Source organism: Furipterus horrens, unplaced genomic scaffold, assembly GCF_987537825.1.
Source record: "Furipterus horrens unplaced genomic scaffold, mFurHor1.1.pri manual_scaffold_17, whole genome shotgun sequence".
Classification (NCBI taxonomy): Eukaryota; Metazoa; Chordata; class Mammalia; order Chiroptera; family Furipteridae; genus Furipterus; species Furipterus horrens.
Window position 1 is genome coordinate 18607792 of NW_028327187.1, and position 27357 is coordinate 18635148.

At 37.4% G+C, this 27357-nt stretch overlaps 1 protein-coding gene and 1 pseudogene across 1 annotated transcript in view; both read left to right on the top strand.

The window, feature by feature from the left end:
* The window catches only part of MCF2 (MCF.2 cell line derived transforming sequence), an 83794-nt gene that overhangs the window by 39933 nt on the left and 16504 nt on the right, over positions 1 to 27357 (top strand). Inside the window, exons 13-24 of the mRNA XM_090265355.1 lie at positions 1913 to 1950; positions 4343 to 4431; positions 5709 to 5775; positions 6529 to 6644; positions 6749 to 6818; positions 8596 to 8688; positions 12861 to 12953; positions 13756 to 13881; positions 14555 to 14776; positions 21320 to 21412; positions 24944 to 25022; positions 25557 to 25623. Coding sequence (XP_090121481.1) covers positions 1913 to 1950; positions 4343 to 4431; positions 5709 to 5775; positions 6529 to 6644; positions 6749 to 6818; positions 8596 to 8688; positions 12861 to 12953; positions 13756 to 13881; positions 14555 to 14776; positions 21320 to 21412; positions 24944 to 25022; positions 25557 to 25623 — 1153 coding nt within the window. The remainder of the gene's footprint in view (positions 1 to 1912; positions 1951 to 4342; positions 4432 to 5708; positions 5776 to 6528; positions 6645 to 6748; positions 6819 to 8595; positions 8689 to 12860; positions 12954 to 13755; positions 13882 to 14554; positions 14777 to 21319; positions 21413 to 24943; positions 25023 to 25556; positions 25624 to 27357) is intronic.
* LOC149990610 (zinc finger C4H2 domain-containing protein pseudogene) lies at positions 22429 to 24027 on the top strand (annotated as a pseudogene).

The following is a 27357-nucleotide window of genomic DNA, read 5'->3' on the forward strand; positions in this document are numbered from 1 at the left end:
CCTTTCTCAGATGCCCCTAGTTACCTTGCCTCTGGACTTCACACATACTGTTCTCTCTCAGGAACTCTGTTCCTGTCCCTCTACTTTTCCCCTTTTCTAGCTCCTTTAGATAAGCCTTTCCTTCCTGCCTCTCTTGCCCTTTACCCAGTTCAGTTAGATGTTCAAGCTATGTGATAACAAGTCCCCCTTCATGTCTTCTCAACTTTAGTGTTATTCCCTGTTTTGTGTTTCTCTTGATAGACTGTAGGCTCTGTAAGGGCAGGGTCTGTGTGCAATTCATGTTTGTATCTCTAGCACCAAACACGGAGCTTAGCAGATAGTATAGGTACTCAATAATTTTATATACATGTTTTCATTGTTAAAAGAATGAATTCATCTACCTTGCTTTTCAGAAAAGGATACATTCCTCCTAAGTTGTAAATATTCCTTTTTCATCTCAATGCATTTGCAAATGATTAATTAGTGAAACTCCCTAAGTTACCTTTATAAATAAGTTCAGATCTGTATATCATGTGTCTTTAAAGTGGTAGACATCAGTATTTATTGAGAAATTGATTTTATATGATAAGTGCCAGTAAGTCTAATTTATATTTATATATAGGATTATATACACATAAAAATGTATATATATAATTATATATAAAATATATTTAAATAAATGACAGCAAAGTATAAAATTTAGAAAACATTACAGCATAACCTTTCCCTGAGTGTGCCTTGCAATGGCTCCTGCCGAGGAAGAAAAGACAAAAAGTATGTTTCTTCCATGGAGAGGAGAGACCCACACAGCCTGTGTGGGTGGCAGCCTTTTCAGCAGCGCTGAGAATTAGGAGCTTAAACGACATAGTCTTTGAGTGGACCATGCCTGGGGCTTTGTAGGAACATCTGGACTCCTTGCTTAACAATATAGGGGCTCACCCTTTTTAAACAGAAGAGAAAGATTAAACAGAAAGAAAAAGAAAAGATTAAACAGCAAGAACAGAAAGATTAAAGCTTGGAATGTTGATGAAGTTGTTTTTAGTTTTGTTTTGTTTTAGCAGTTCAACATGCTTCACAAATGTTTTATATAGTGGTTAGAAACACAGATTCTGACAGTAGACAGTTTGAATTTGAATACCACCTCTACTTTTTGTACAAGATATTAACCTTACTTATCTTTAAAATGGGGTAGAAGTAGTACTTATCTCTTAGGGTAATTTTAGGATTAAAAAAGAAAATGCATACATAGTGCTTAGAAGAATGTCAGCATGTTGTGAGTGCCAAATAAATGCTATAATTATTAGTTAAATTTAGATTTTTTTTTCAAAACTCTTTTTGACCCAGTTAATCAGTTCAGATCTCTATCAGGTGTCTATTAAGTAGTGGGCATCAGTATTTATTGAGAAATTGATTTTATATGATAATTTCTTATAAGTCTAATTTATATTTATATGTGATTATATAAACATAAGTCATATATTATATATGAAATATATTCTAAATAAATGAAGGTGAAGTATAAAATTTAGAAAACATAAAAGCATCACCTTTCCCTGAGAGTGCCTTGCAGTGAGTCCTCCAAAGGAGGAAAAGACAGCATGTACAATATGATTAAATGCTTATGTGTCAAAATGAATGCTAGATATGCATATAAATTATGAGTAGTAACACCTCACTTTATGGTTTTTTGGCAGTCAAGCAAATGTTTGATGAGAGGGAGAATGGGTTAATACATGGCAAAATCATACTCAATAAGAAGTTGAGATCATGTAGTTAAGTTTAACCATTAAATTTTTTCACACAATGTAATCTAAAAATACTAATAACAAACATATAATATTATTACCTCTGTATTTAATAAACATTCATGTATTTTTATTAAAAGTTTATTTTCACTCTGGTCTGAAATTCTTCTTTCACATTTGTCTCCCAGGGAAGAAGACCTGGAAACAAAATCAGAGCAACTTAAAAGTAAATACCATTAATTAATTCAAAGTTGGCTTTATTGCTATGGTTGAAGAATTGGTATGGGAAAATAAACCATATTTTAGTTTAATCAACCAGTATTGTGCATTTGAAAGCCTGTTTAATCTGAAAGAAAAAGTTGCTACTGCATTGTGTCTAATTGCAGTCCTGGCATATCTCCAGATGTATGAGCAGTTTCTCAAGTCTTGGGTCAAGTTCAGAATAATTTCTGTAGAAAAATCTCATGTAAGTTCCAGCATCTCTTCCCCCAACACCTCCCCTCAATAAACCTAAATAAGTGTTGCACATTTTTATAAATGGGATTTCTTTCATAACGAATTCTAGTCCTGTAAGCACTGAAGCATGGGCCAAGGACAAGTTCTAATGGATGCCACTTTGGGCTCAAAAAAGGCATTTACTCATTTCTTAGTAAATACACAATTCCTTCTCAGTTATCATTGATATTCTGGTATCTGCAGAGAGTAGCCTCATTGTAACTGCAACACCCGACCTTTTCTTTGTGTGTTCTTGATGGTAAATAAGGACAATAATATATCTCCAAGAGGCAGTTTGTCATAGTGATACAGATTGTAGAACTAGTCTGCCTGGTTTATAATCCCATCTCCATCGCTCCCTGGCTGTATAACCTTGGTAAGTTCTCTGGAACTCAGTTTCCTTATCTATAAAATGGGGATGATAATAGAACATCTTTATCATGGAATTAGTATGAAGATAAAATAATCTAATAGTTGTGAAGTACTTTAAGTAATGTGCGGTATATGACATAGGGTAGAGTTCTAAGGGTTTTATATAATTAACAGGCTAGTGAATGGCCTATACTGACATACCATGCCTGGTTATCATGTTGTACAGCCACAGCTTCTGGTTTCAAGAAGGAAACAGGCTGAATGCCCAATTCCATGGTCTTACATGTCTTTTGGTTCTAGATTGAACTCATGACTACCATAACATTCCACTCTGTGTATTTATTCAATTGCATATATCCATTAAAAAAAAGGAGACTGTGGCTCTGTACATTTTCTCGGTGAGATTTATAGCTGGTGGACCTGGTTCTAAAATGCACACATTATTCCAATTCAAGTCAATTTGCACAATCTTAAGAATTTAAAAGTATAAGTTTATGTTTCAGAACTTTTCAAACTTGTATTTCAGAAACCTGTTAGAGGTAAATAATGCATACCTATCCTATAAGTAGTGTATGAAGTATTTTCAGTATTAAAATGCTAATAGTTGGTACATTGAGCAGACATAAATCAGAGCACATTCTTAAAGAGGGAGCATGATATTGTTGGCAGACCATGGGCTTGACTCTGTTTCATTACTTACTAGGTATTCAGCCTTGGCCCTGTTCTAAACCTCTCTGAGCCTCAGTTTTCCTATCTGTAAAATGGGAATAAGTGGGAATAAGTATGCCATAGCTTGCTAAATTGCTGTGAAGATTTGATATAATGACGTGTGTTAAGGACCTAGGATTGTGCCTGATGTTACATATAAAGTAGTCAATAAATGCTCCTTTCCGTCTGCATTTGTAATAAGTAGGTCATATTCTGTGGAAATGCTTTTTAGCTGATAGATCCCATACTTAATTTTGGGTTCTAGTTGTTACAGAGTAGTGCTACATTTACGTGGAGGTTAGGCTTTTTGCTTATCTCAGCTGTCCAATAAAAGCAGGGTCCCTGGATACTTCAGATGCTTCTGAAGAAAAATGACCTCATTTTGTGATAAATCTCATGCGGTTGACTCAGTAAGACAAGACCAAGTCCCACAGAGGTTGCACATAAGATAGCAGTTGAGGATGATGAGGAAGGTCGCTTGTGGCAAAATTGACATGTGACTGAGAATGGAGACAGATGAACAGGTTGCAGCCATGTCAAGAAACAGACACTTCTGCACATCGTACTAGCTCTAGAGTATCATTAGAGTTTGTCGTATCATTCACCTTCATGACTTATGTCACTAGTCAGTGGGAAAGGGGCCAATGATGTTTGTATCCTTGGTTAAAGAATTCAAGGATTCATGTAATATGCTCTAGAAAGGTTTTCATCAAAACTCATTAAGGTTAAAAAGCCATTTTGGTTCTTCAGTGAATAAACTTATTTACATAATCAGCTTTTTATGAATTAACTTTATTTTCCCAAAGTGCCAAATAAATAAAACATGACTTAATATATGAAATAAATTCTAATTAGTATGTTACAGTCTGTTCTCTTGGGCAACTCAAATCATTTCTTACTACTGCACATCAGAGTTATGTCTGAAAGAATAATAATCATATTTTTCAATTTAGCTACAGTTAGAGAAAAATTAATTTGAACTTGATTTCCTTGAAGAACTGTACCTACTTAGATGCTAAATGAAGTTATTTTCATCATTTCAGGTTGAAGTGGTGCATGATTGTCGGGAAAACAGAAGTTCTGGTCAATCCTCCAGTTTGGACAACAAAAATAGCTTGGATATTTTAAAGAAGTATCTTTTATTTTATTAACAGATATTCATATACAGTCTATTAGTAGGAGTCACCGATTTAGTGTTCAAGGCAAACATGCTTGGGGTTTTGATTTCGCAGTATGGGGTTATGCAGGGTGTGATGAAAAGAGCACTTGTTGAGATATCATCATAAACCTTGGATTTAGGCCTGGCCAACCTATGCTCAGTTTATGTGACCTGAAAATTAACTGGACCTTTTCAGAATCTATTCCCCTCTTATGCAAAAGAGGTTAGAGTTAACGGGACAGTGTTCTAAAAACTACAAAGAATTATGTATATTTACAGTGTTATTTTATAGATATTAATAATCATTATTTTGTTCGCTTTATAGTATTTTGTTAATATTCCATACATAATTATATCCATCTTTTAATTTCTATATCATAGATTTTTAAGTAGCCAGTATTTTAGGGCAAGGTGTATGTACACATATACAGGGTAAGGAGAAAGTAGGTGTACAGTTGTTTGAAAAGAAAATAATGCAATTAATAAATAATAATACAAGGATAAACTGTTTCATGTACTTACAACTGTAAGCCTACTTTTGCCCACCCTGTGTGTATGTGTGTATATTGTTAAATGTTAATGCTGAAAGCGTAAAAATAAAGAGACCAATGATAGAAATTAAATTAAAAGAGTTACTTACATTAGGGAATGAGGAAATGAATTTTAAATATGATGTCAATTGGAAATGACATTGAAAGGAAAATGTTTTTATTTTGAAGAGACAGTAATCAAACTTACTACAGAAACTTTCGTATAATTTATACTTGGGAAAACCATTATAATAAATCCATTTAATGTCTTGGAAAATTTCAGAACATTACTGGGAAAAGGAAAAAATTATTCCTAAAATGCTAATATTTCTTTTTGAGGGAGAGGGAGATAGGGAAGTATAGCTCAGAAACTGCTGTCCCCCAAAAACTATTCCCCAAATTTTTAGTAGTAGAGATTGCGAGGTTTTAGGAAATTGATTCTTAAGCTTAGTGAGTTAGAAAAAAATTGATTTTTTTCCCACTTAAAAATAACTCCAGAGCCCCTCTTCCCTTTCTTTTAAGTATATTTTAGAATCTTGTGGTTGGTATTTATTCTGGAAACCATAGACTTAATATTATATTTTGATAATAAAACTAAAACCACTACACCACTAATGTAACAATTTTTACATTAGACAATTTATAGTGATAATAACTGAAACGTTGTACTACAATTCTCAAGTGATAAAATAATTGATAAATATGGTCTTTTCATTTTAGCCACGTCCTAAATGAGCTGATACAAACTGAGAAGGTGTATGTTCGCGAGCTCTTCACTGTTTTGTTGGTAAGGGATTCACTGTATTTTCCCATCTTTTCCTGAATGCTCCCTTACTACATCTGGTAGGAAGTGTTTAAGGCAGTCTTCTCTTTATCCTTCCCTGAAGGTGACATGGCAACAGTGGGTGTTTCTGTTATGGTTTGAAGCTGCATGTTTGTCAGATGAGTGTATTCAGGTTCTCCCTCAGGGGTGAGAATTGTAGATTCATAATTTACTACAGAAGAGAGAAGCTGTTCTTTTAGGGATATGGCAGATTGCTCTAATTATTCCCATGGTACTTTTTAGAGATTGTGATGTAAAGAACTACAAGGGGGAGAAAAATATTCATTTCATACAAATTTCATAGTATGAATTTGGTCTGAAAAAGCTTAAATATTTTTTGATGATCTGTACTATAATTTGTCATACTTGGTTTCTATTTTGTTTCCTGCTCTATTAAATATCCTGAAGGCCAAAGAGCTGTCACTTTGTTCCACCCATTGAGTGACAAACCTTCACTTCCTTGTCCTACTTTCTAAAAAATAATAATAATGATAATGGATAAATTTGGGGACTAGAATATTTGAATATTAAAATTATAAACAGTTTAACCCACTAATCACCTATACATTTTGCTGTACCTACACCTTTGGTGGCCCAATCAACTGTTTATGTAAATATTTTTAAATGAATAAATGTATTTATTTTGGGTAGGGCTATAAAGCATCAACTGTTTTATGTAAATATTTTTAAATGAATAAATATATTTATTTTGGGTAGGGCTATAAAGCGGAGATGGATAATCCAGAGATGTTTGATCTTATGCCACCTCCCCTGAGAAATAAAAAGGATGTTCTCTTTGGAAATATGGCAGAAATATATGAATTCCATAGCAAGTATGTAATGACTGATTTGAATTTTCTTTTTCTTAATATTATTTAAAGGACAATTGACCAATTTATTTCACATAAAAATTTTTTTTTCTCTGAAATTTTCATAGCCTTTTCATGAACAGTCTGGAAGCTTGCACTGATGCACCAGAAAGAGTGGGACTGTGTTTCCTGGAAAGGGTTAGTTCAATTATTATTTAAAAATATATAAATATGGACCACCAAAATAGCAGCTCATTTTATAAGAATAGATTTAGAGACAAGGTATGTATTGTTTTTTATGTCTATGTTTTTAGAGGAGACACATCACTCCGGCAAGTATTTAATGCTAAACTAGATTTTGTTACAGAAACTGGTGCAATGGGGTATCAAGAGCATGCAAATGGCCATTGTGTTCTGTGTTACCAACTGCTTCAATGGCTCAGCTTGTGATTACTGACCCCTGGGTGATCCCAGGAGTTTAGGGACCATCCTCGCTATGAAGATGTGAGAGTTGGGACCATCTTAGCACAACCATTCTTGGCTTGGTTAATTTTTAGCCTAAGAGATGCCTTGCTATTTCCCCCTAATACATGTGAACACTTAGTGTAGATCAGATGTAATCTGGCTTTCAGATCCAAGGCATCTATCACAGGAACTTTGCAAAAACAGAGAGCTGTCTGTTCTTTTTATTTTATGAGATCATTCAGGGAAGCTCATTTCTCCATGTCCCAAGAGTATACTTAATACAACTGAATCCCCAAGTTTTATATTCATACTCTCCTCCATTAGAGCTTCCTCTCAGAATGTTCTCTGCTTCTCTAGTTCCTCCTGTTCCTAAAATAACAGTTCTGTCTTAGTTTCAGAGTCAAATGGATAGAGTGATTATCGAAAGCTTCCTAATAGATATCTCAGAAAGTGTTTATGAACTGAGAAAATAGTAAGGTTAAGAAAGAAATTTGTGTTATTACCTTTCTCAATATACCCTAATTTTAAATGCATTTAAACTGTGTCCAGATTCTCTAAGCCACAGCAGTCTCTCTTTCCTTTGGACTCCTGTGGGACTTGATGACTGTGTTACTGGGGACTTTACATTTACTATGCATCTTTACATATATTCAAACTCCAACTTGATTGGAAACTCTTTGAGGCAGGGTCCATGTCCTGTATATTGTTATATCTCTCATACAGTTAGCAGAGTTCTTAGCAACCAGTATTAATTTAATAAATGCCCTTTGATATGTTCATTCATTCAACAGCCATCTACTGAGAACCTATTTTGCACCAGACACTGTGCTAGGCTATGTAGGTACCAAGCCCAAGACTATTCATGGAGAAAAACAGGGAATCCATGTGTACAGTGTGAGTTGTGCTATGTTAGACATATACAAAGGACCTATAGGGGCCAAGAAGATGTGCATCCTACATACACCAGAGGTATAAATGATGGCTTTATAGAAGAGTTGATTCATGAAATGAATGTTAAAGGGTGAGTAGGAGGCGGCCCATTAGATAAGGGTCAAATAAAGATGATCTTAGGGAGAGAGAATAGCACAGGGAGATGCCTAGTGGGTTATGGTACAATGATGATGTCCTAATGATAAACCAAGGCCATTGAAAGTTAGCTACAAGTTCACTCACCAGCGATTGAGTGACTAACAGCATAGAAAGAGCATATTTCTATTAGTTCACAGTTATGAAAATATGAGTGCATTCAGAGAACGCTTTTCTACCTCTACCTCTCAAATTTGGTAAGTGGAAGCTATGAAATTAGTTGGATAATTATGTCTGTCTACCTGGTCTGATGGCGTGCTGTTCTTCGACTTCAAAGAGGGTTCCTGAGCAACTGCCCATGTGGCAGCCCTTTAGACCACATTCCCTGTAATGTTTAGGTGCACTCACTCTTGCTCAGCCTTACTTAATAAGAAACGTACATGTTCACACATTGGTAATATGCTTGAATTTGCTTTTATCACAGAAAGCTGATTTTCAGATATATGCAAAGTATTGTCAGAATAAGCCCAGATCAGAGGCAGTTTGGAAGAAGTATTCAGAATGCGCCTTTTTCCAGGTATAGTAATTATTCAGGTTTTGGATATACTCTTTCTGGGAGATAGTGGGATAGTTCTTATTTATAAATTCATTTTCTACTTTAAGGGAAAGTACTTTAAGTACTTTAATCAATATATACATATATTAAGAGAAAATTTACCATCCCCAAAACACACACACATGCACACAGCCTCATTTATGCTGCTCCCCAGAAGCAACCACTTTCAGCTCTTTTAGCTACTGCTTTAGGTATTTACCTCCTTATTTGCAACATCATGCTTATATTGCTCCTTCCCACCATGGAAGATAAAGAGTTAGCTCTCCTTCACTATTCCCATTTTCTCCTCACAACCCCTCCCCCCACATACACATACTTCTTTCCTTCAAATCATTCAATATAGTTATATTGTAATTTTGGTTAGGATGATACATGGTGTTAAATTATTAAGACCATGTGATTTCTATGCTTAGATGAATTCTGTGACATAAGATGGTTTTTCCTTCCCTTTTGTGTTTCTTTTTTCAATTGTCTTTTACTCACTTAATCTTTTAGGTACTTATTCTTATTCTACCCCAAACTTTCCCAGTGTAAGAGTTACATAAATCTTTTCTTAATACATTTAAACTGAATTTTGTCTTGAATAAATCTCTTTAGAGTCTTCTGACATACTCATCTAGACTCACTAGACCTGTCGTGCAGCTGACATCTTGGGATGTTGGTGAATATCATTTTAGGGATTCTGTTCATCCATGTCTTTCTTGTGTAGGCTCTCCTGTTTCCTAGGTGCCCTATCTTTGTCTTCCTTGTTTTACTCACTTGACTGGTGGAACACATTCTCCAGTAGTTTTACTGGGAAAGTGTGCATGGTAGGTAAAGGTTTTTAAGAGCTTGCACATCTGCATATATCTTTATGCTGCCCTAACACTTGATTGCTAAGTTGGCTGGGTATAACATTCTGTACAGAAATAGTTTCCCTTCAAATTTTAAAGGCAAATGCCCCATTTTCTTCTGCCTGCCAATATTGCTGTTTCAAAATTTGATGCCATTGTAATTTTTGTTCCTTTGTATGTGACCTAATTTTTGTCATCTTCTAAAAGCTTGTGGGAATTTCTTTTATTCTCAGCATTCTGAAATTTCACAGTGCTGTGCCATGATGGTAGCACTATTTTCATCCATTAAGCTAGTCTTATGGTGATACCTTTGAATTTGGAACCTCTTATCCAAATTTACTTGAATTTTTTTCTTTGATTCTCTCTACACAATTTTCTCAGTTTTCTCTGGAATTTCTGTTGTACAGATGTTGGATAATCTTTTCTTTACATTTTTTAGCTCTTTGTCTTTTTGCTCCATTGTCTGGAATTTATCTTCCAGTTCTTGTATTGAGGGTTCTGTTTCTGCCATTATGTTCTTAATTTTGAAGAGCTTCTACCCTTTTTTGTTCTCTCTATGTTTCTTTTAATAGAACCCGGTTTTTGTTTCATGTTTTCTTCACTTATCTCTATGAAGACAATAATAATAGATTTTCCTTTTAAAAATAGTTTTATTCTTCGCATAGTTTCTATTGTATTCAGATTGCTTTTGTTTTTCTTCACTTTGTTCCTTTTACTCATATTAGGTATTTTCCTCGAAGTCTGATTATACTTGTTTGTCCCCTTACATTAGGAATATGCACTAAAAAGTTCATTGGGCCCTGGCTGGAGTGGCTCAGTGGATTGAGTACCAGCCTGTGAACCAAAGGATCTTTGGTTTGATTCCTAGTCAGGGCATATGCCTGAGTTGCAAGCCAGATCTCCAGTTGGGGGTGGGGAAGAGACAACCACAAATTGATGTTTCTCTCACTCTCTATCTCCCTCCTTTCCCCTCTCTCTAAAAGTAAGTGAATAATTTTTTTTTTTAAAAAGCTCATTGGAAGTTTCCTGTGCATATGTGGGTTTATTGACCATGATCCTCACTGTTGGGTGATATGCCTCAAGCTGTTTCATCAGTCCACAAAACATTCCTATAACTTTTTAGCAGTCACTTCCCATTTTTCCCCAATACTCACAGCCCTCTGCAATCACTAATCTGCTTTCTATAGATTTGCTTATTCTGAACATTTCATATAAATGAAGTAATATCTGGTCTTTTGTGTTTGACTTTATTTATTCAACATAATGTTTTTGAGGTTCATCCATAATGTGGCATGTATCAGTACTTCATTCCATTTTAAGGCCAAATAATATTCCTTTGTATAAGTACTCCCTATTGTATTTACTCATTCATTAGCTAATGGACATTTGTGTTGCTTGCACCTGTCATGTACAAGTTTTTGTGTGGACATATATTTTCATCTCTTGGCCATATACCTGAGTGTGATATTGCTGGGTCATATGGTAACTCTTAACTTCTAGAAGAACTTCTAGATTGTTTTCCAAAGTTGCTGCACCATTTTATATTTCTCCCAACAGTGTCTGAGGGTACTGATTGCTCTACCATCTCACCAACACTTGTTAGTATCTAATTACTTCTTTTTTAAAAAATATTTTATTTATTTATTTTTAGAGACAGGGGTAGGGAGCGAGAAAGAGAGGGCGAGAAACATTGATGTGAGAAATTTCAATAGGTTGCCTCTTGCACGCATCCCAACCAGGGACCTGGCCTGCGACCCAAGCCTGTGCCCTGACTGGGAATTGAACCGTAAGCCTTTAGCCTTTCAGGATGATGCTTAACCAACTGAGCCATGCTGGTCAGGGCATTCTAATTACTTCTTTAATGTACTTTCAGCAACTATCTTTTTTCAAACCCTGCCCTCAACCTCCCTCTTTCAGAGGTACTTGGTGTCTGTAATTCACTGTGGGGGTAGGAAAAGTGTTCTATAACATAAATTGAGTTGCTCCCTGGCTTTTCTTTTTTTTATTATTATTATTTTTGGTTTTTCAATTACAGTTGTCCCATTTCCCCCCATTTCTCTCCCCCACCCAGCCCACCCCTCTCCCGCAATCATATCCCTCCCCGTTGTCCGTATCCATCAGACATTTATACATGTTCTTTGACTAAACCCTTCCCTTACTTATCCTCCTTCTCTCCCTCCCCCCTCCACCCTATTGACTGCTATTCTGCTCTTTGTTCTATTTAGTTCTTTTGTTTGTGTTCTTTAGTTTCCTGTATTAGGTGATATCATATGGTATTTTTCTTTCTTTGCCTGGCTTATTTCACTAAGCATAATTCTCTCTAGTTCCATCCATGTTGTTGCAAATGGCAGGAGTTCCTTCTTTCTCTCTGCTGCATAGTATTCCATTGTGTAAATGTACCACAGTTTTTTGATCCACTCATCTACAGATGGGCACTTAGGTTGTTTCCCCTCTGTCAACTTCAGATTCACTTTTAAATGCTCACTTGTTTACCACTTGTTAATTTGATTTCCAATTTCCAAATTTTGTTAATGTTTTTTCCTCTCCCATCTTTGTAACTTGGATTTTGCTGTGTAAAAATGACTTTTCCATCATTTTAGTTGCGTTTCATGTGTGAGGAGAGCTAAATGCATGTGTTTGTCCACCATTTCTGTCAGTTGATAATTGATTGAGTTAGATTATGTATTGGATTTTATCCATATCTAGAAGAGCATCCTGGATCTTACATAGGTATTACCTCTCTCGCTCCTTTTGTGTTCTGTGCTTCTTCATCCTATCCAGCCTCCATCTTGTTCTTATTATGGACCCTACAATGTTTCCAGGACCCAAAGTCATGACCCTTATGTTTATCGTGGCACTGAGACAATAATTAAATAAAATATAGCACCAGTTGATGAGGAGTGTATTTTCCTTTTGATATTTATAAAAACTCTTCTCATGCCCAGTCTGATTTATATTCAGTATAACCTTTTTCTTTTCTGGGCCTAGGTCTATGGAGCAGAGCCTTCTGATAATTTTCTTGGGTATATTGAAGGACTTTTTAATAATGTTCATCTATGGTCATTCATTGCTTTCTCACCTTTTAAACATTCCACATCGATGTGAATTTATATGTAAAACTTTTAGTCTTTGAAATTTTGGAATTTTCTGCTTCTAATGGGCATACCATATGTAACAGTGATTTTCTGGTAAATTTTCCTTGAGAGGTAAGAAATCACCATGCATTGGGTCTAATCACTTGGCATTTTCACAGGTATATGTCTTAATTTAAATTTATTGATAATTATATTTTAATGACAGGAATGCCAAAAGAAATTAAAACACAGACTTGGTCTGGATTCCTATCTACTCAAACCAGTGCAACGACTCACTAAATATCAGTTACTGTTGAAAGTAAGTACATTAAACCTTTGCTTCTTTACTTACTTCTTTGGGTCAGATGTGCCAAAGCCATTAAAAAGGGAGTAGCTGACTAGGAAGCACTAGAAATAGGTAGACTCAATGACTGGGAAGGCTAGATTTAGTGGTAGGATCAATGCAGTGTGATCTTTGATTCACTGGCTATGCAAATACTGGAGACATAGATGAGAAGCTGAGAATACCTGGCATCCTTTTAGCTATTTAATTATCCATAGAAGTTACAATGACATATGTATAACATTTATTGCAGAACTTTTATTGTTGTTAAGAACTAAGCAAATACTTCTTAGAGTTTTGCAACTACATTTCAAATGGATCTTCTCAGTGGAAAGTGAAGACAGTACATCCCTTCTGTAATGTGAAATGTTGTATTAATTATGAACACTGCATAGCTTGTTTTAAAATGTATTTTCACAATGTTCTATTGTATATGCATAATAAATAAAACAAACTGTTGTATGTAGAGGACCAAAAAATGTATAATTGCTTTACAAACTAATCTCTAGTATGTCCTAAAAGTTTTGTTCTTCAGTTCCAAAAGTATTGAATGTGCTTTGCTTTACACTGTTTAGTCAATATTCTATTTCTTCTTCAATTTTGACATTGTTATTAAATGCAGTATTAATGTGACAAATAACATATAAAAGAAACTACTCAAAAAAATGACATTATTTTGAATTTCTCCTTGAAAGCATGTTGGCCAAAATTTTATTCACTTACTTCAGCTATTAATATCTGGCTACTATTAAGTTTAATTTTTGACTTCTTATTATAGGAATTATTAAAATACAGCAAAGACTGTGAAGGATATGAACAACTAAATGAGGCACTTGACACAATGCTGGATTTACTGAAGTCTGTTAATGACTCTATGCATCAGCTTGCAATAAATGGTTATATGGTAAGTGGATTTTAATGATTGTTGCAGTTTTAGGGGATAAGCATGTTCATACCCCTTTCTTCCTCTCTTGGAACCAGTTGAGAAATAAGAGGAGTCAGACAAATGGAGATAGACCCAAATGTCAGCATTATTACCAATAATGCAAAGTGGAGAATTGGCTTCAGATCACTAGCCAAGTGGATTTGTGACACCCCCCTTGTCCCCAACAGCCTACCCCAAAGTCCAGACCTTGGGTGATCCTGCTTCAAGGAATATTTGGGTCTTCTAAGGACACATATTGTCCCAGAATTGCTCCTTTTCTTAGTCCACGATAGATATGGAAGGAAAAGATCAAATCTTTGGGGTAAGCTCCACCCAGTGAGGAAACTAGGACTAGTTGATGCCATTGCCAAAGGATCGAGAAAGAGATGGGGAGAGTTACCCTATCTCAACTACCTCCACATGGAAACATGAAGCCCAGGAAGAGGAACTTCTTAGATGTCCCACTCCATGGTAATTTTGTAACTATTTGACACATGGCATGTTTTAATGTAAAAATTTATGATTAAATTTAAAAATCTATATCAATTATGCTTCAGGGTTTTTATAGTTAAAGCTAAATATTGTAATGTTGATGTCAGAAACCTGAATGTAGTCCTGCCTTGTGCTAATCAGTTTTGATTTTCCATTCAAGGGAAACTTAAATGATCTGGGCAAGATGATAATGCAGGGTGCATTCAGTGTTTGGATTGGACACAGAAAAGGTGCTACAAAAATGAAGGATTTTGCTAGATTCAAACCAATGCAGCGGCACCTTTTCTTGTATGAAAAAGCCATTGTGTTTTGTAAAAGGCGTGCCGAAAGTGGAGAAGGCTCTGTTAGATACCCGTCGTACAATTTTAAGCACTCTTTGAAGGTAAGACAATTTGAATTGCATAATGTAATATTCTTTCATATATTTTCAAGTTTGTGTACTTCTTCAGTTCAACTAAGTGGTTTTTATATTTTACTGGCATATCCCTTTATTTAAACAAAAATTTTCTTTGAGCTATAATTTACATGTAACATTGTATTAGTTTCATGTGTGCAACAGTGGATTGATATTTGTATGTATTGTGAAATGATCACCACATTAAGCCTAGTTAACATCCATTACCCCACATGGTTACTTTTTTTTTTTCTTGTGATAAGAAGTTTTAAGATCTATTCTGTTGGTAACTTTCAAATATGCAATATAGTATTATTAACTGTAGTCACCATGTTGTACATTGCACTCCCAGGACTTATTTATTTTATAACTGGAAGTTTTTTTCCCTTTGACCCTAACCCCCTTCACCCATTTCTCCCACCTAAGAAATCTTAAGTAGAAGTCTTATATAGAAGTCAGGTAAAGCAGAATTTCTCTGCTTGAAATGAGTGAAGGAGGGCAGAGCTTTTCCTTCATCCTTTCCTCCCTTACTCAAACCCTTGGCAGTCCCCAAGGGGGCTCCCTGGTGTCTTGCAGAGCATAGTTTGAAATAAGGAGAAGTGACCAGGTTCCCCAAAGAGCACCCTTATCACTGGTACTGGATGGAGTTCTTGGTCTTGGTAGTAGGGAGCCTTTATTAACAGAAGAGACTAGGAGGGAACAGTTTCTTCCTTTTCCTCAGTGTAATTTAAAAATGGATATGTGCTTAGCAAGTCCCCACCTTCCCTTTTGTATCCCTCCTCTATTCCCTAGCATGTCCCTTACTGGATGTTCAAGCCCACATACAGCTGAATCCTGTTCACACCTGTCTTGTCCTATCCTTTGAAATGAGTTTCTTCTCTCCTATAACTCAAACTGCCATTCAGTTCTAATATTAGTCTGATATGAAAATGAGAGCAATATTGTTTGAGGAAGCCACAGGCAGTCCATTGATACTCCCAGCTGGGTCTGACATTTGAGAAGAGGAACTTCAGTTCTCATGAGTCTGTAATTGGCAAATTTGATTTTTTTTACACCTAATTAATTTTATCTTTCAAGTCTTAAATTGCAAAAGCAATATAGCATTTGTTAGAGAAAAATTTGGAAAATAGAGAAAATTATTACCCTTGATTCTCCAACAACTAGTCACTTTTCACAAGCATGTTCTTTGATAGTTGTATATAAGGGGTGGGGAGCAAAAAACCCCTGAATTATTATCTGGAGAGCAGGCCCCTTGCAGTACAGGCTTCCCCCTCTAGGTGAGTGTTATAGGAACCCATCTGCGTCAGTGGAGCAGTTAGTTGGTGATATTGTGAGAGGCTGCATTTGGCTTCAGTGAATTTGTTTGAAGACTCTTTCAACGCGATTGCCCATTTCATGATGGGTGATTTACGAGTGCACCTACCCACACTGTGCTGAGTGTTCAGCAGTTTTTGACCAAAAAATGACATGACCGCAGTGCTCCACCCTTCCTATTCAACCGATCTTGCCCCAAGCAACTTCTGTCCCTGCCCCCCAATGAAAAAAGTCCTCAAAGGGAAACGTTTTGCCGATGTGGAAAAGGTGAAACAAAAAATGTTAGAAGCACTACAAGGCATCAAAATCGATGAGTTTAAAAACTGTTTTGAGAGGTGGAAAAGTCTCGATAGGTGTATTGCATCAAATGGAGAGCACTTGGAAAGTGAAGTTTAAATATGTAAGAATAAGTACACACTTTTTAATAAATAAATTCTAGGTTGTTTTGGGTTGTTGTTGGTTTTTTCGTTTGTTTGTTTTATTTTTGGTCTCCCTTCCTATATTTGAGAATTGATGGAATCTTTATCAGCAATGATAAAGAGGACAAGAAAAGTATTTTGAGATAGGCCTGAGATGTTTGTGTCAGATGGCTACTAGGATAAGCAGGCCCTGCTCTTTGCTCTTCCCAGGGGGTCACCAGTTCCATGCTATTCCTAACAAGGTTCCTGACCAGGCTTAAGTCTCCAACTTCTTTCTATTGTCTGCTTTCCCTGTTCACTTCTGAACTCAGAGCAGTGTCACAATTTCTTTAAAACTCTCACTTTTTTAAGTAACAGATGCCCATCTGCTCCAAGCCCCTCAAATCTCAAAGGGTCTTTTATGTCTCTTAATAAACATAGGTTGAGAACCAAGAATTTGCACCTGATCTCTGACAGGATTCAGGTCTCTTTCTGTCTGTATACCTATTTCTTGGGAAGGTACTTGAACTTCATGTATGTGCTTGCCCCAAATCCGTTTGGTTCACTTTTTACTTGTGGGGTAACCTAGTTAATGCCTAAGTGTTTCTTGTTTCTATTAAGTTTTTAATGTTTTTAGTCCTTACCTGAGGATATGCTTATTGATTTTAGAGAGAGAGCAAGGGGCAGAGGGGAGAAAGAGAGATGGACTGGTTGCCTCCCATACTCACCTCAACTGGGGATCGAACCTTTTGGTGTATGGGAATGATGCTTCAACCAAGTGAGCCACCCAACCAGGGTTGCATTGACTTTTCATGTTACATTTAATCATTCACAATGATGGACCCACCAACGAACATTTCTAGAGTACATTAGAGTGAGGAGGGACTGGTGTCAAGTAGTGAGGTCATGAGAATTCAAACTACAGTGGTCACCATGAAAACAGAGTTTGGACAGATGTAAGAACCATTTCAGTGGAAGGTACACAAATGGGTTTGTTGACTTACTAGATACAGGAAATAAATATCTGACATTGAAAGGAAAAAATGAGTCTGATTTTTCTTTAGTTCCCCAGTAATTCTTGGTATTTGTAATAAAAGAGATTAATCAGAGATGCCTGTAAAGATTTAGACTGGGATTACTTCTCAGAGAAAGATGGAAGTTAGGCTATTTCTTAAGCCTCACTATGCTTACTTCCTCTTCCTTACCTATGATGATATTCCAGAATTAAATAATTGCTAGCATTACTAGTCATGGTGTTAGGTAACAATCTGGGTTACTGGTTTCAAAGTCTTCCCCTTGGTAGAGAAGATCAATGCAGGTGCTCTCTATGCTGAGCAACTTCTCTCTCACTCTCATGTGCTGTTGCCTTGACTTCATCATATCAGGCTGCAATTCCCTGGCATGACAGTATACTTTGTAATGATTGTGTGCTGTATTTTAAGTTGGCCCTTTCTATGCAAAGGAAAGGCCCTAAGGGAGGTCCCTAAGGTTAGTCAGATGGAGAGATTTGAGTTCTTCAGAGTCTTCACTTTAATCATTTATTATTGTCATCTATTATTTTTAAATTTAACAAACATAGTGCTTACTATGTGCTAGGAACTGTTGAATGTTTATAAATATTGTTAATGCACTTGATCCACATAGCAATCTTATGTAAGTAGGAACTATTAGTAATCCATTTTTGGGATGGGAAAGCTAAGTTCCAGAGAGGTGAGTCATTTACCCAAGAGCACATAGCTGGTAAGTGGTGCAGCGTAGCTTCAGACCCAGGCAGATGGCTCCAAAGTCCATGCTCTCAATCACTGCACCAAGCTGGGAAGCCTGTTCTTGTTCATTCATTCCTTTTTATCCCCATTCTCCATACTTACCTCCTCTGTACCCTTGTAGCAAGCATTCTAATTTATTTTATGTATATTGTTCAGTTTGTGTGTTCTTGATAAACGTATACTGATGGCTGTGCATATGTAGTTTTAATATATATTAATTGCATTCTGTTATAATTCTCATTTTCTTTATTTTGATCTCAACTGTTTTCAAAGTACAGCTACTTACTAGTATCTTGCCTCTAATGCTTCATAGCACTTAAGTCTAGCTACATTTTTAAATCCTCACCTGAGGATACGTTTATTGATTTAAGAGAGAGAGAGAAAATTAAGTCAATTGCCTCTCTTTCATGCCCCAACTGGGGATCGAACCCACAACCTAGGGTATGTGCCCTGACCCAGAATGGAACGTACAACCTTTTGGTGTATGAGATGATGCTCCAACTGAGCCACAGTGGCCAGGGCTAAGCCTAGCTACATTTTTTTGGTTCAAGATCAATTTCTTAGTAATACGAATCCAAAAAGTAAATATCCTAGAGACATAAATAAAAGTCTTAAGATTGGTAGTTATCTTGGGGGATAAATGGGGATGGGAAGCTACTTTGCTTTGAGTGATGGGCACACAATGCAGTGTGCAGATAATGTTTGTTGAGTTGTACACTTGAAACCTGCATGGTTTTGTGAGCCACTATCACTCCAATAAATTCAATAAAAAGGGGGAAAATATTGGTAGTTACTGGTTATAATTCCAGAGTTCTTCACCCACTGGGTGATGTTTAACAAGGTAGTTGCCATTTTCACATTTTCCATATGACATAAATTAGGTTAAAAATTGGGGCCCTGAACACCTCATATAGTGAGAAAAGATGCTTTATAATAAAGAAAAATATTCATAGCTATTAGGAATCATCACTGAAGATATGAAGGACAAGGCAGAGACCACAAGGTGTAACTATAGAACCAGCCTAATTTAATTACATATTATTTATTATATAGTATTTTATATAACTATACTCATATAGTTAGACCATTAATTCTGCCTATTGGTTCTCCATTGTGTAAATGTTCATGATATAGTAAACATTTAATGAATATAAACCTTTCAATAAAGCCTTTATGTTTTGTTATTTGAGAAAATATATGCAATCCACAAATTATAAATGGATTGTATACCAGTGGATCATTTGTAAGTGAATTGTTTGAAACTGAGAACAATATTGTCTCATAAATATAATGGATAGATTCCCAGGGTAACTTGAGAAAGCTCCTTTAATCTATAATGATGTACTAGATATATACAATGAAAAATAACAAAAACTATTGCAATTCAAATAACGGAAATCTGAGAAAGCCAACTCATACTTTAAAAAGCTCAGTATATGACCAAAGCATTTAATGCCTCTTTTTTAATCTTAAGTCAACTCTATGAAATAGGTTTTCTTTTTTTTATGTTTTTTATTGATTATATTGTTACAACAGTTTATGAAATAGGTTTTCTTCCCATTTTATAGTCAAGGAAACTGAAGTTCAGAAAGTTTAAGCAACTTTCACCAGGACACATAGCTAAGTGGTAGAGATACAATTCCAACCCTAGCCTCTTGGACTCCAAAGCCCTTGTGCTTTCCATGTTATCATGCTATTGCGACAAAATCATGTATTGAAACCAAGTCAATTTAAATACCTATTGAATATTAGATTATTATTTATCCTAAATTCTGATTTTTTTTTTTTTTTAGCAGAATTAGGTTAGAGTGGTTGAATAGGAATATAAAGATACTCTGGGGCATTCTGAAAGTAACTTCTGGGTAGATGTCACAGGCTCTTTCATTTATATGTCCTGTTTCATTTCTTAGTGATTCCTTTTCTTTTTCTTGATATGAGGGTATCACTAGCACTACTTCTAATGCTTATCAGCCCTATTTTGTGGGACTCATAAATGGAACAGAGAGATATTCCTTTAGATGATTAGGCAGGAATTGAAAAAGAGAAGGCAGAAGGAGACTGAAGGAGAATGTCTGTGGTAAAAAGGAGTAAAACTGCTCAAAATGGAATTGACCATGCTATAGTAGCACAGAATGAGTGAAAATGGAAAAACTTCTGCTTTGCCCAATTATGGGGAGGAGAAGAAAAATTCTGGTAAGGAAGGGATACAGTAGTCCCTCTATATCGTGGTTCACTTATCGCGGCCTCACTGTATCACGGGATTTTTAAAAATATTATATTTAATTATTTATAGCGGATATTTTGCTATATCGCAGGATTTTGCGGTACTGTATATGTATGTTGTTACAGTTATGTAGGTTTAAGAGTGTAGAATAAATTTAAGGTTCCTACTTTTCGGGGGGCGTGGGGTGTCTAGAATGTAATACCTGCGATAAGTGAGGGAATACTGTATTGTGTATAAAGGTTCACTGGCTACAAGAAGACATCATCCTCCCATGATAGATTATTTGTCTCCTAGAGAGGCTGAGAGATTGGTGGAAATAGAAGGGATCCGTGTGTACCTGGCTGATTTTCCCCTGCCCCATATAAGTCTAATCTTTGTAACTTGTAGGGTGTCTATACAGGTAAGTAATAATCTGTAAGATTAACTTATCTTGCAAATGATTATTAAAAAGAACTATGTAAATTAATTTTAGATGACATTTTGCACATTGTTTGATTACTTCTGTGTTTGACACCATAATTTGTTTTCAGAGTGTACAGTGAATTTATAATAATTCATTCTTAGATGGACTACTTGGATCTTCAGATTGATAACCTTTGTTTCCATCACTGGAATGGAGCATGTAATCTGTACTATAAGTGCATAATTCAGTGAAAATATTTAAATACTCAGGTCTATGATCAAAATATCACTTCATGTTCTTGGAATATAAAATGTGTATTTTTTCCCAAGAAACTGTTTCATTGAGAATATTATGGGGATAGGTTTACTGTCATTTCATATTCAAAATTAAGCACTCATAAAAAATCTGACATATAATATATTACAGATGGATGAAGTTGGAGTCACTGAATATGTAAAGGGAGACAACCGCAAGTTTGGGATCTGCTACGGTGGGAAGGAAGAAGTTTACATTGTCCAGGTGGGTCATTGAAAAATTACTCTAGTTATATTACAAACCTTCTCATCCTCTCTTGGACGTCGCTTAAGTATTCTTTCATGATTATATTTTGTGACATAGGTAAACATTTTTTCAGTGGCTTTTTGCCTTTTTAAAAACCTTTATTATTGTTCAATTACAGTTGTCCCAATTTCCCCCCTGTTGCTCTCCCCTGCCTTGCTTACCCCAACCTCCACTCACATAGTCAATCCCCACCCTGTTGTCCAATTTCATGGGTCATTCATACATGTTCCTTGACTAGGCCTTTCTTTCCCCCATTATTCCCCTCTTCCACCCCACTGGTTGCTGTCAGTTTACTACACAGCAGAAAGGAAGAAGGAACTCCTACTCTTTGCAAGAGCATGAATGGAAATGGAGAGTATTATGCTAAGTGAAATAAGCCAGGCAGTGACAAATACCATATAATTTTTTTAACTTGAGATATGCTCATGGTGCTTTCTAGGGCTTTAAGTTTTCATGACCTCACTAGGAGATTTATCAACTATAGCTGATAGCCAAAAGCCTGGCAGGTGCTGCTCTGTCCCCATCAAGTTTCTGGGGAGACAAATTGATAATAGTTCTGAATTCTTCTTGTGCTTGACATTCAGAGAGTACCTGATGACAAGACATGGTAATGTGATGATTCAGACTTGATCATTGTTTCTAAAGACTATGTTTAAAGCCCTAGCCAGATGTGCTGTAAGGTCTAACCAGTTTGAGGGAAGGGAAGAGGAGTGAAAACATTTCAAGACGACATTGTCATTTCAATAATTATTTGTATCAGGGTTTGTCATAGGTGAATCTGCTGTTACCTGTTGAAAGTGCCCAGTGTTGTTTTTCTTTGTTTTAATTCTGTACTAGGTGATTACAATCCATAAAAAATGTTTTCTTGGTTTCATTGAGATATAAATCTTCCTGCTATCTGTTTTTAATACTCACCTGAGGATATATTTATTGATTTGAGAGAGAGGGCAAGAGAGAGAGAAACATCAGTGTGAAAGAAGAACATTGGGGATCTCCTGCTGCAAGAGAAGATGGCGCATGTGGAGGAACTGCGACAGATCCATGCTGACATCATTGTGATGGAAAATACCATCAAACAGTCCGAGAATGACTTAAACAAGCTCCTGGAGTCTACCCGCCGTCTCCATGATGAGTACAAGCCACTGAAGGAACATGTGGATGCCTTGAGCATGACTCTGGGCCTGCAAAGGCTCCCTGACCTATGTGAAGAGGAGGAGAAGCTGTCCTTGGATTACTTTGAGAAGCAGAAAGCGGAATGGCAGACGGAGCCTCAAGAGCACCCCCATCCCCGAGTCCCTGGCTGCTGCAGCCGCTGCGGCCCAACAACTTCAAGTGGCTAGGAAGCAGGACACCCGGCAGACAGCCACCTTCAGGCAGCAACCCCTACCTATGAAGGCCTGCCTGTCATGTCATCAGCAAATTCACCGGAATGCACCTATATGCCCTCTGTGCAAAGCCAAGAGTCGGTCCCGGAACCCCAAAAAGCCCAAACAGAAGCAGGATGAATGAAGAGAGGGAGAACACAGAGAGCTCTACTGCTCCTAACCCTCCCCTTGGCCAGTGATCAATGTTCTGATGTGAAATAACCCCTCCCCACCTCTACCAAGTCTCCAATTTAATGTGATGGAAGCACAACCCCTCTCTCACTCAGCTCTTATTTCTTTCTGCTCTTGGGGTGTCTGGTTTAGGAAGAGATGTGGTTCAGGTGCTAATGACAGTATGTCTGATGATCCCTTCTCTCCCACCCACATTTCAACGTCTGCTCTTGTTTGGCACTAAGGATAGGGTGGAAGTCCCGGATGTGATTCTGTCTCTTGTTCCTGAAGCCTAGGACCTAAGGTCTGAGGGTACAGGGAGGCCCGTATCTTGTTTAGTGTAAAGGCTCCAGTGTGCCCCTCCTTGTACTTTTGCCTTTGGCCTTGAAGGAACACTGGTGTTCTGGCTGGACTTTCCAATAGGCCTGGTGCATTTATCTTTCCTCATCTCATCCTCAAGGTCCAGAGGTAATTTGGACAAGCTCTCCTTTTTGTATTCATTTTGGAGGACTGGGTGTTACAGAGTTCACCACCCCACCCTACCTCCCAGTCTCCCAGACATACAAAAGTTCTCAGGTACCAGGCTGTGTGTCTGGGGATCCTGAGATCTGCGGGCCTTTCTCCCATAGTTCTAGTTATTGCAAACGAGTAGTAGAAGTTCCCCATAGTGAAATCCGGGTGCTGGAGCTATACTTCATGAAGTCCTGCCTAACTCGCGGCTGGAGTCGTTGGGCCAGGGCTCTGCTATAGGGGTTGCCTTAGGCTTAGATGGGCCGCAGGGTGACAATTGTGTTGCCTTTTGTTCCAAACCACGGGAGTGGGTTGAGATTCAAGTGAGTGGCAATTCCTTTACCCATGTGAGTGGGTGGGACTTCTACATTTATCCCTCCTTCTCTTGGGTCTTCCATCTTCTGTAAGGCAGCCTCAGCTCAGGTCAGCTGCTGGCCACCCCCTTTCCCGTGGATTGGGCAGGTGGCCTTCCCTCCCCAAAGAAAAGGCACCAGGGTCTGTCTCCAAGCCCTGTAGCTCTCTACTCCACCAAAGCCAGATCTCTAATAAAGTCACTCAGACTTAAGGGGACAGGGATAGGGATTGGCTGACCGAAAAACTTTTAGCTCCAGGTCTCAGTCCCTGGCTGAAAAAAAAAAAGAAAAGAAAAAGAAAGAAGAACACTGATTGGTTGTCTCTTGTATGTGCTACAACCCGAGATTGAACCTGAAACCTAGGTATGTGCCCTGACCGGGAATCGAACCCACAACCTTTTGGTGTACAGGATGATGCTCTTAACTGAGCCACCCGGCCACAGTTCCTGCTATCATTTAACAAGCTTATTTTGTAAGAAATGGGAAGGTATTTAAGGAAGCTTCCATGCTGTCACCATCAAGATTACTCTGCAATAGATTATCTTTTCAGAAACAGTAGAACTTGTTTTATTTTACCAAAATTAAATGTAAAAACATTTATATTTTTAAAAGACCCTTCTACAAAGAAAAATAAGTGATTATATTTCACATTTTCTGTGAGCATTATTACTTAAGGGCAATTTCAAAATATTTTTATAAAGAGTTTATTTATTTACTTTTAGAGAGAGGGGAAGGGAGGGAGAAAGAGAGGGAAACATCAATCAGTTGCTTCTCACACACCCTCCAATTGGGGAGTTGGCCCAGAACTCAGGCATGTGCCCTGACTGGGAATTGAACCAGCAACCTTTTGGTTCACAGGTGGTCACTCAATTCACTGAGCCACACCAACCAGGGCTCAAAATGGTTTTGACTATTATTTCATCTAATTTGATGGCTACTTATTTGCTTCTTAGAAATCCAAAGAATCAAAATGTTAGAACTTGAACATGGTGGTTCAGGATTCAGGTTCAGGCTCATATTTGATAAACCAAATTACTTTTTTTTTTTTTAAAGGAAAATGTCTTCTTCTTCCCCCTTTTTAAAACCTTTAGGCTTCGAATATAGATGTGAAGATGATATGGTTAAAAGAAATAAGAAGTATTTTGTTCAAGCAACAAGAACTTATGGCAGGTAAATTTAAGCATGCATTTTTCAGGACAAGAAGTACTGTAATATTTCATTGACTCAGATTTTGAGATACTTTTTACAGGGAATGGGGCTGATTATTACTTTATATTATTTGCAATAAAAGGATTTGTTAAACTAACTAGTAGGAGATGAAGACTCATTGGGTTGTATAAACTGTTTAGTAAATGAACTCTAGTGCTTGAGAAACAGTTATGAAATACCAAGCAAACTGTGTTAATTCTCGGTCTTTCTCATGAAGCAACTATTTAAAACCTCAAATATTATCAGTGCTTTGTAATGTTGAGGTGGGGTTCTAGTAATATAATTGGATTTCTTGTATGAAATATTACATTATTTAGTCATGTTTCATACTCCAAATTCAGACTGGCTTTCCCTCTGGTTATTTCAAGTCTGTGTAGGTTAACTCTAATGGGAATGGGGGGAATGTATGTGCATATGTGAAGGTCATTGGTCTTCAAAAAAGGAAGAAATGTGCCTTCTAAATGATGCTTATATAAACTTTCTTTTATTCCACAGTTAAACAACAACAGCAATATAATCAATTAACTGAACAGGGCCAGCTTTCTTCTGAGCAGAATAATAAGTAAGTAATTATTTTTTAAGAACCATTACTCCCACAATCTTCTGTTCTCCCTGTGTAATGTGAAACATCTCAGACAAAAAACACCTGCCTGTTTTGCAATAACTTATCAAATTCCATAAACACATTATTTTCTCAGTGTTATCCTTATACTTGGAGGTGGATACTCCTTAATAGTTATACAGTTGTTCCCTTGATGTTAAAAATAATGCAGTAATAGACTTCTGGCAAAGATGGAGGCGTAGACAGTCATGCTGCATCTCCCTCCACAACTAAAAAGGAATACAGCTACCTCAAAAGTAGAAACAACAACCAGAAGTTCCAGAAAATCAAACTGCATGGAAGTCCAGCAAACAAAGATATAAAGAAAAAATACTCATCCAGATAGGTAGGAGTGGTAGAGCCAGGGCGGAGAGAACACGGTGTGGTGGTGGCAGCAGCAGCTGGCCAGGAAAAAGCACAGTCACACATTTTTAAAAGTCAGGAGGGACACCTGGGGAGTGTTCCCAACTCCTCATCAGACCTCGCAGCCCACGGTCCCAGCACTGGCGAAAATCAAGCCTCATTGCTTCTGACTGTGCAGACTGCTGGGAGTTGGGAGTGGAGGCAGAAACTGCCAGTCTCCCCACAGTCCGTTTGTTTAAAGGGCCCCCATGGTCCTAGAACGTCCGCAGACCCACCCACTCTGGGAAAGATGGCCAGGGCAGCAGCTAGAGGGTCGCCAGTATGGTACAGAAGTGGGAGAGGTGCTTGGAAAAGGGGTGAGTGCTGGGTAGGTGGCATTGGCATTGTTCCCTCTCGGACCCCTCCCCCACATATAGCACCACAACGTGGTGAAACAGGTCGCCCTATACTGATGAATTCCTAAGGCTCTGCCCCTTACAACGTAACAGGAGCAACAGCTCTACTTGGGACGCAGAGGCAAACAAACACAGGAGCCTGTCAGGATGAGGAGACAGAGAAGTATGGCCCAAAATGGGGAACGGATCAAGGTTCCACTGGGAGAACTAAGTGACGAGGAGACAGACAACCTCACAGATGAGGAGATAGACAACCTAACAGATGCAGAATTCAAAACACTGGTGATAAAGATGCTCACAGGTTTGACAGATATGCTTGAGTACGGCAAACGCATAAGAGAAGAAGTGAAGGCTATGCTAACTGAAACGAAGGAAAATCCACATAAAACCAATGGTGAAGGGAAGGAAACTGGGATTCAAATCAATGATTTGGAACATAAGGAAGAAACACACAGTCAACCAGTGCAGAATGAGGAAGCAAGAATTGAAAAAAATGAGAAAAACTTCCCAAATTTTGCAAAGGAGATAGACATACAGGTCCGGGAAGCACGGAGTGCCCTGGGTGTGCTGATCCCAGAAGGGACCACACCAGGACGCATAATGACTGAGATGCCAAAGGTGAAAGATAAAGAGAGAGTCCTGGGGGCAGCAGGAGAGAGGTGGGGAGTTGCCTACAGGGGGATGCCTATAGGACTATCAGCTGATTTCTCAGAGGACACTTTGCAGGCAGGAAGGGACTGGCAAGCAGTATTCAATGTGATGAAAGGCAACCTGCAACCAGGATTACTCTATCCAGCAAAGCTAACATTTAGAACATAAGGGCACATAAAGTGCTTCCCAGACAAGGTAAAGCTAAAGGAATTCATCATCACCAAGCCATTATTATATGAAATGTCCAAGGGACTTAAGAAAAAGAAGATCAGAACTATGAACACTA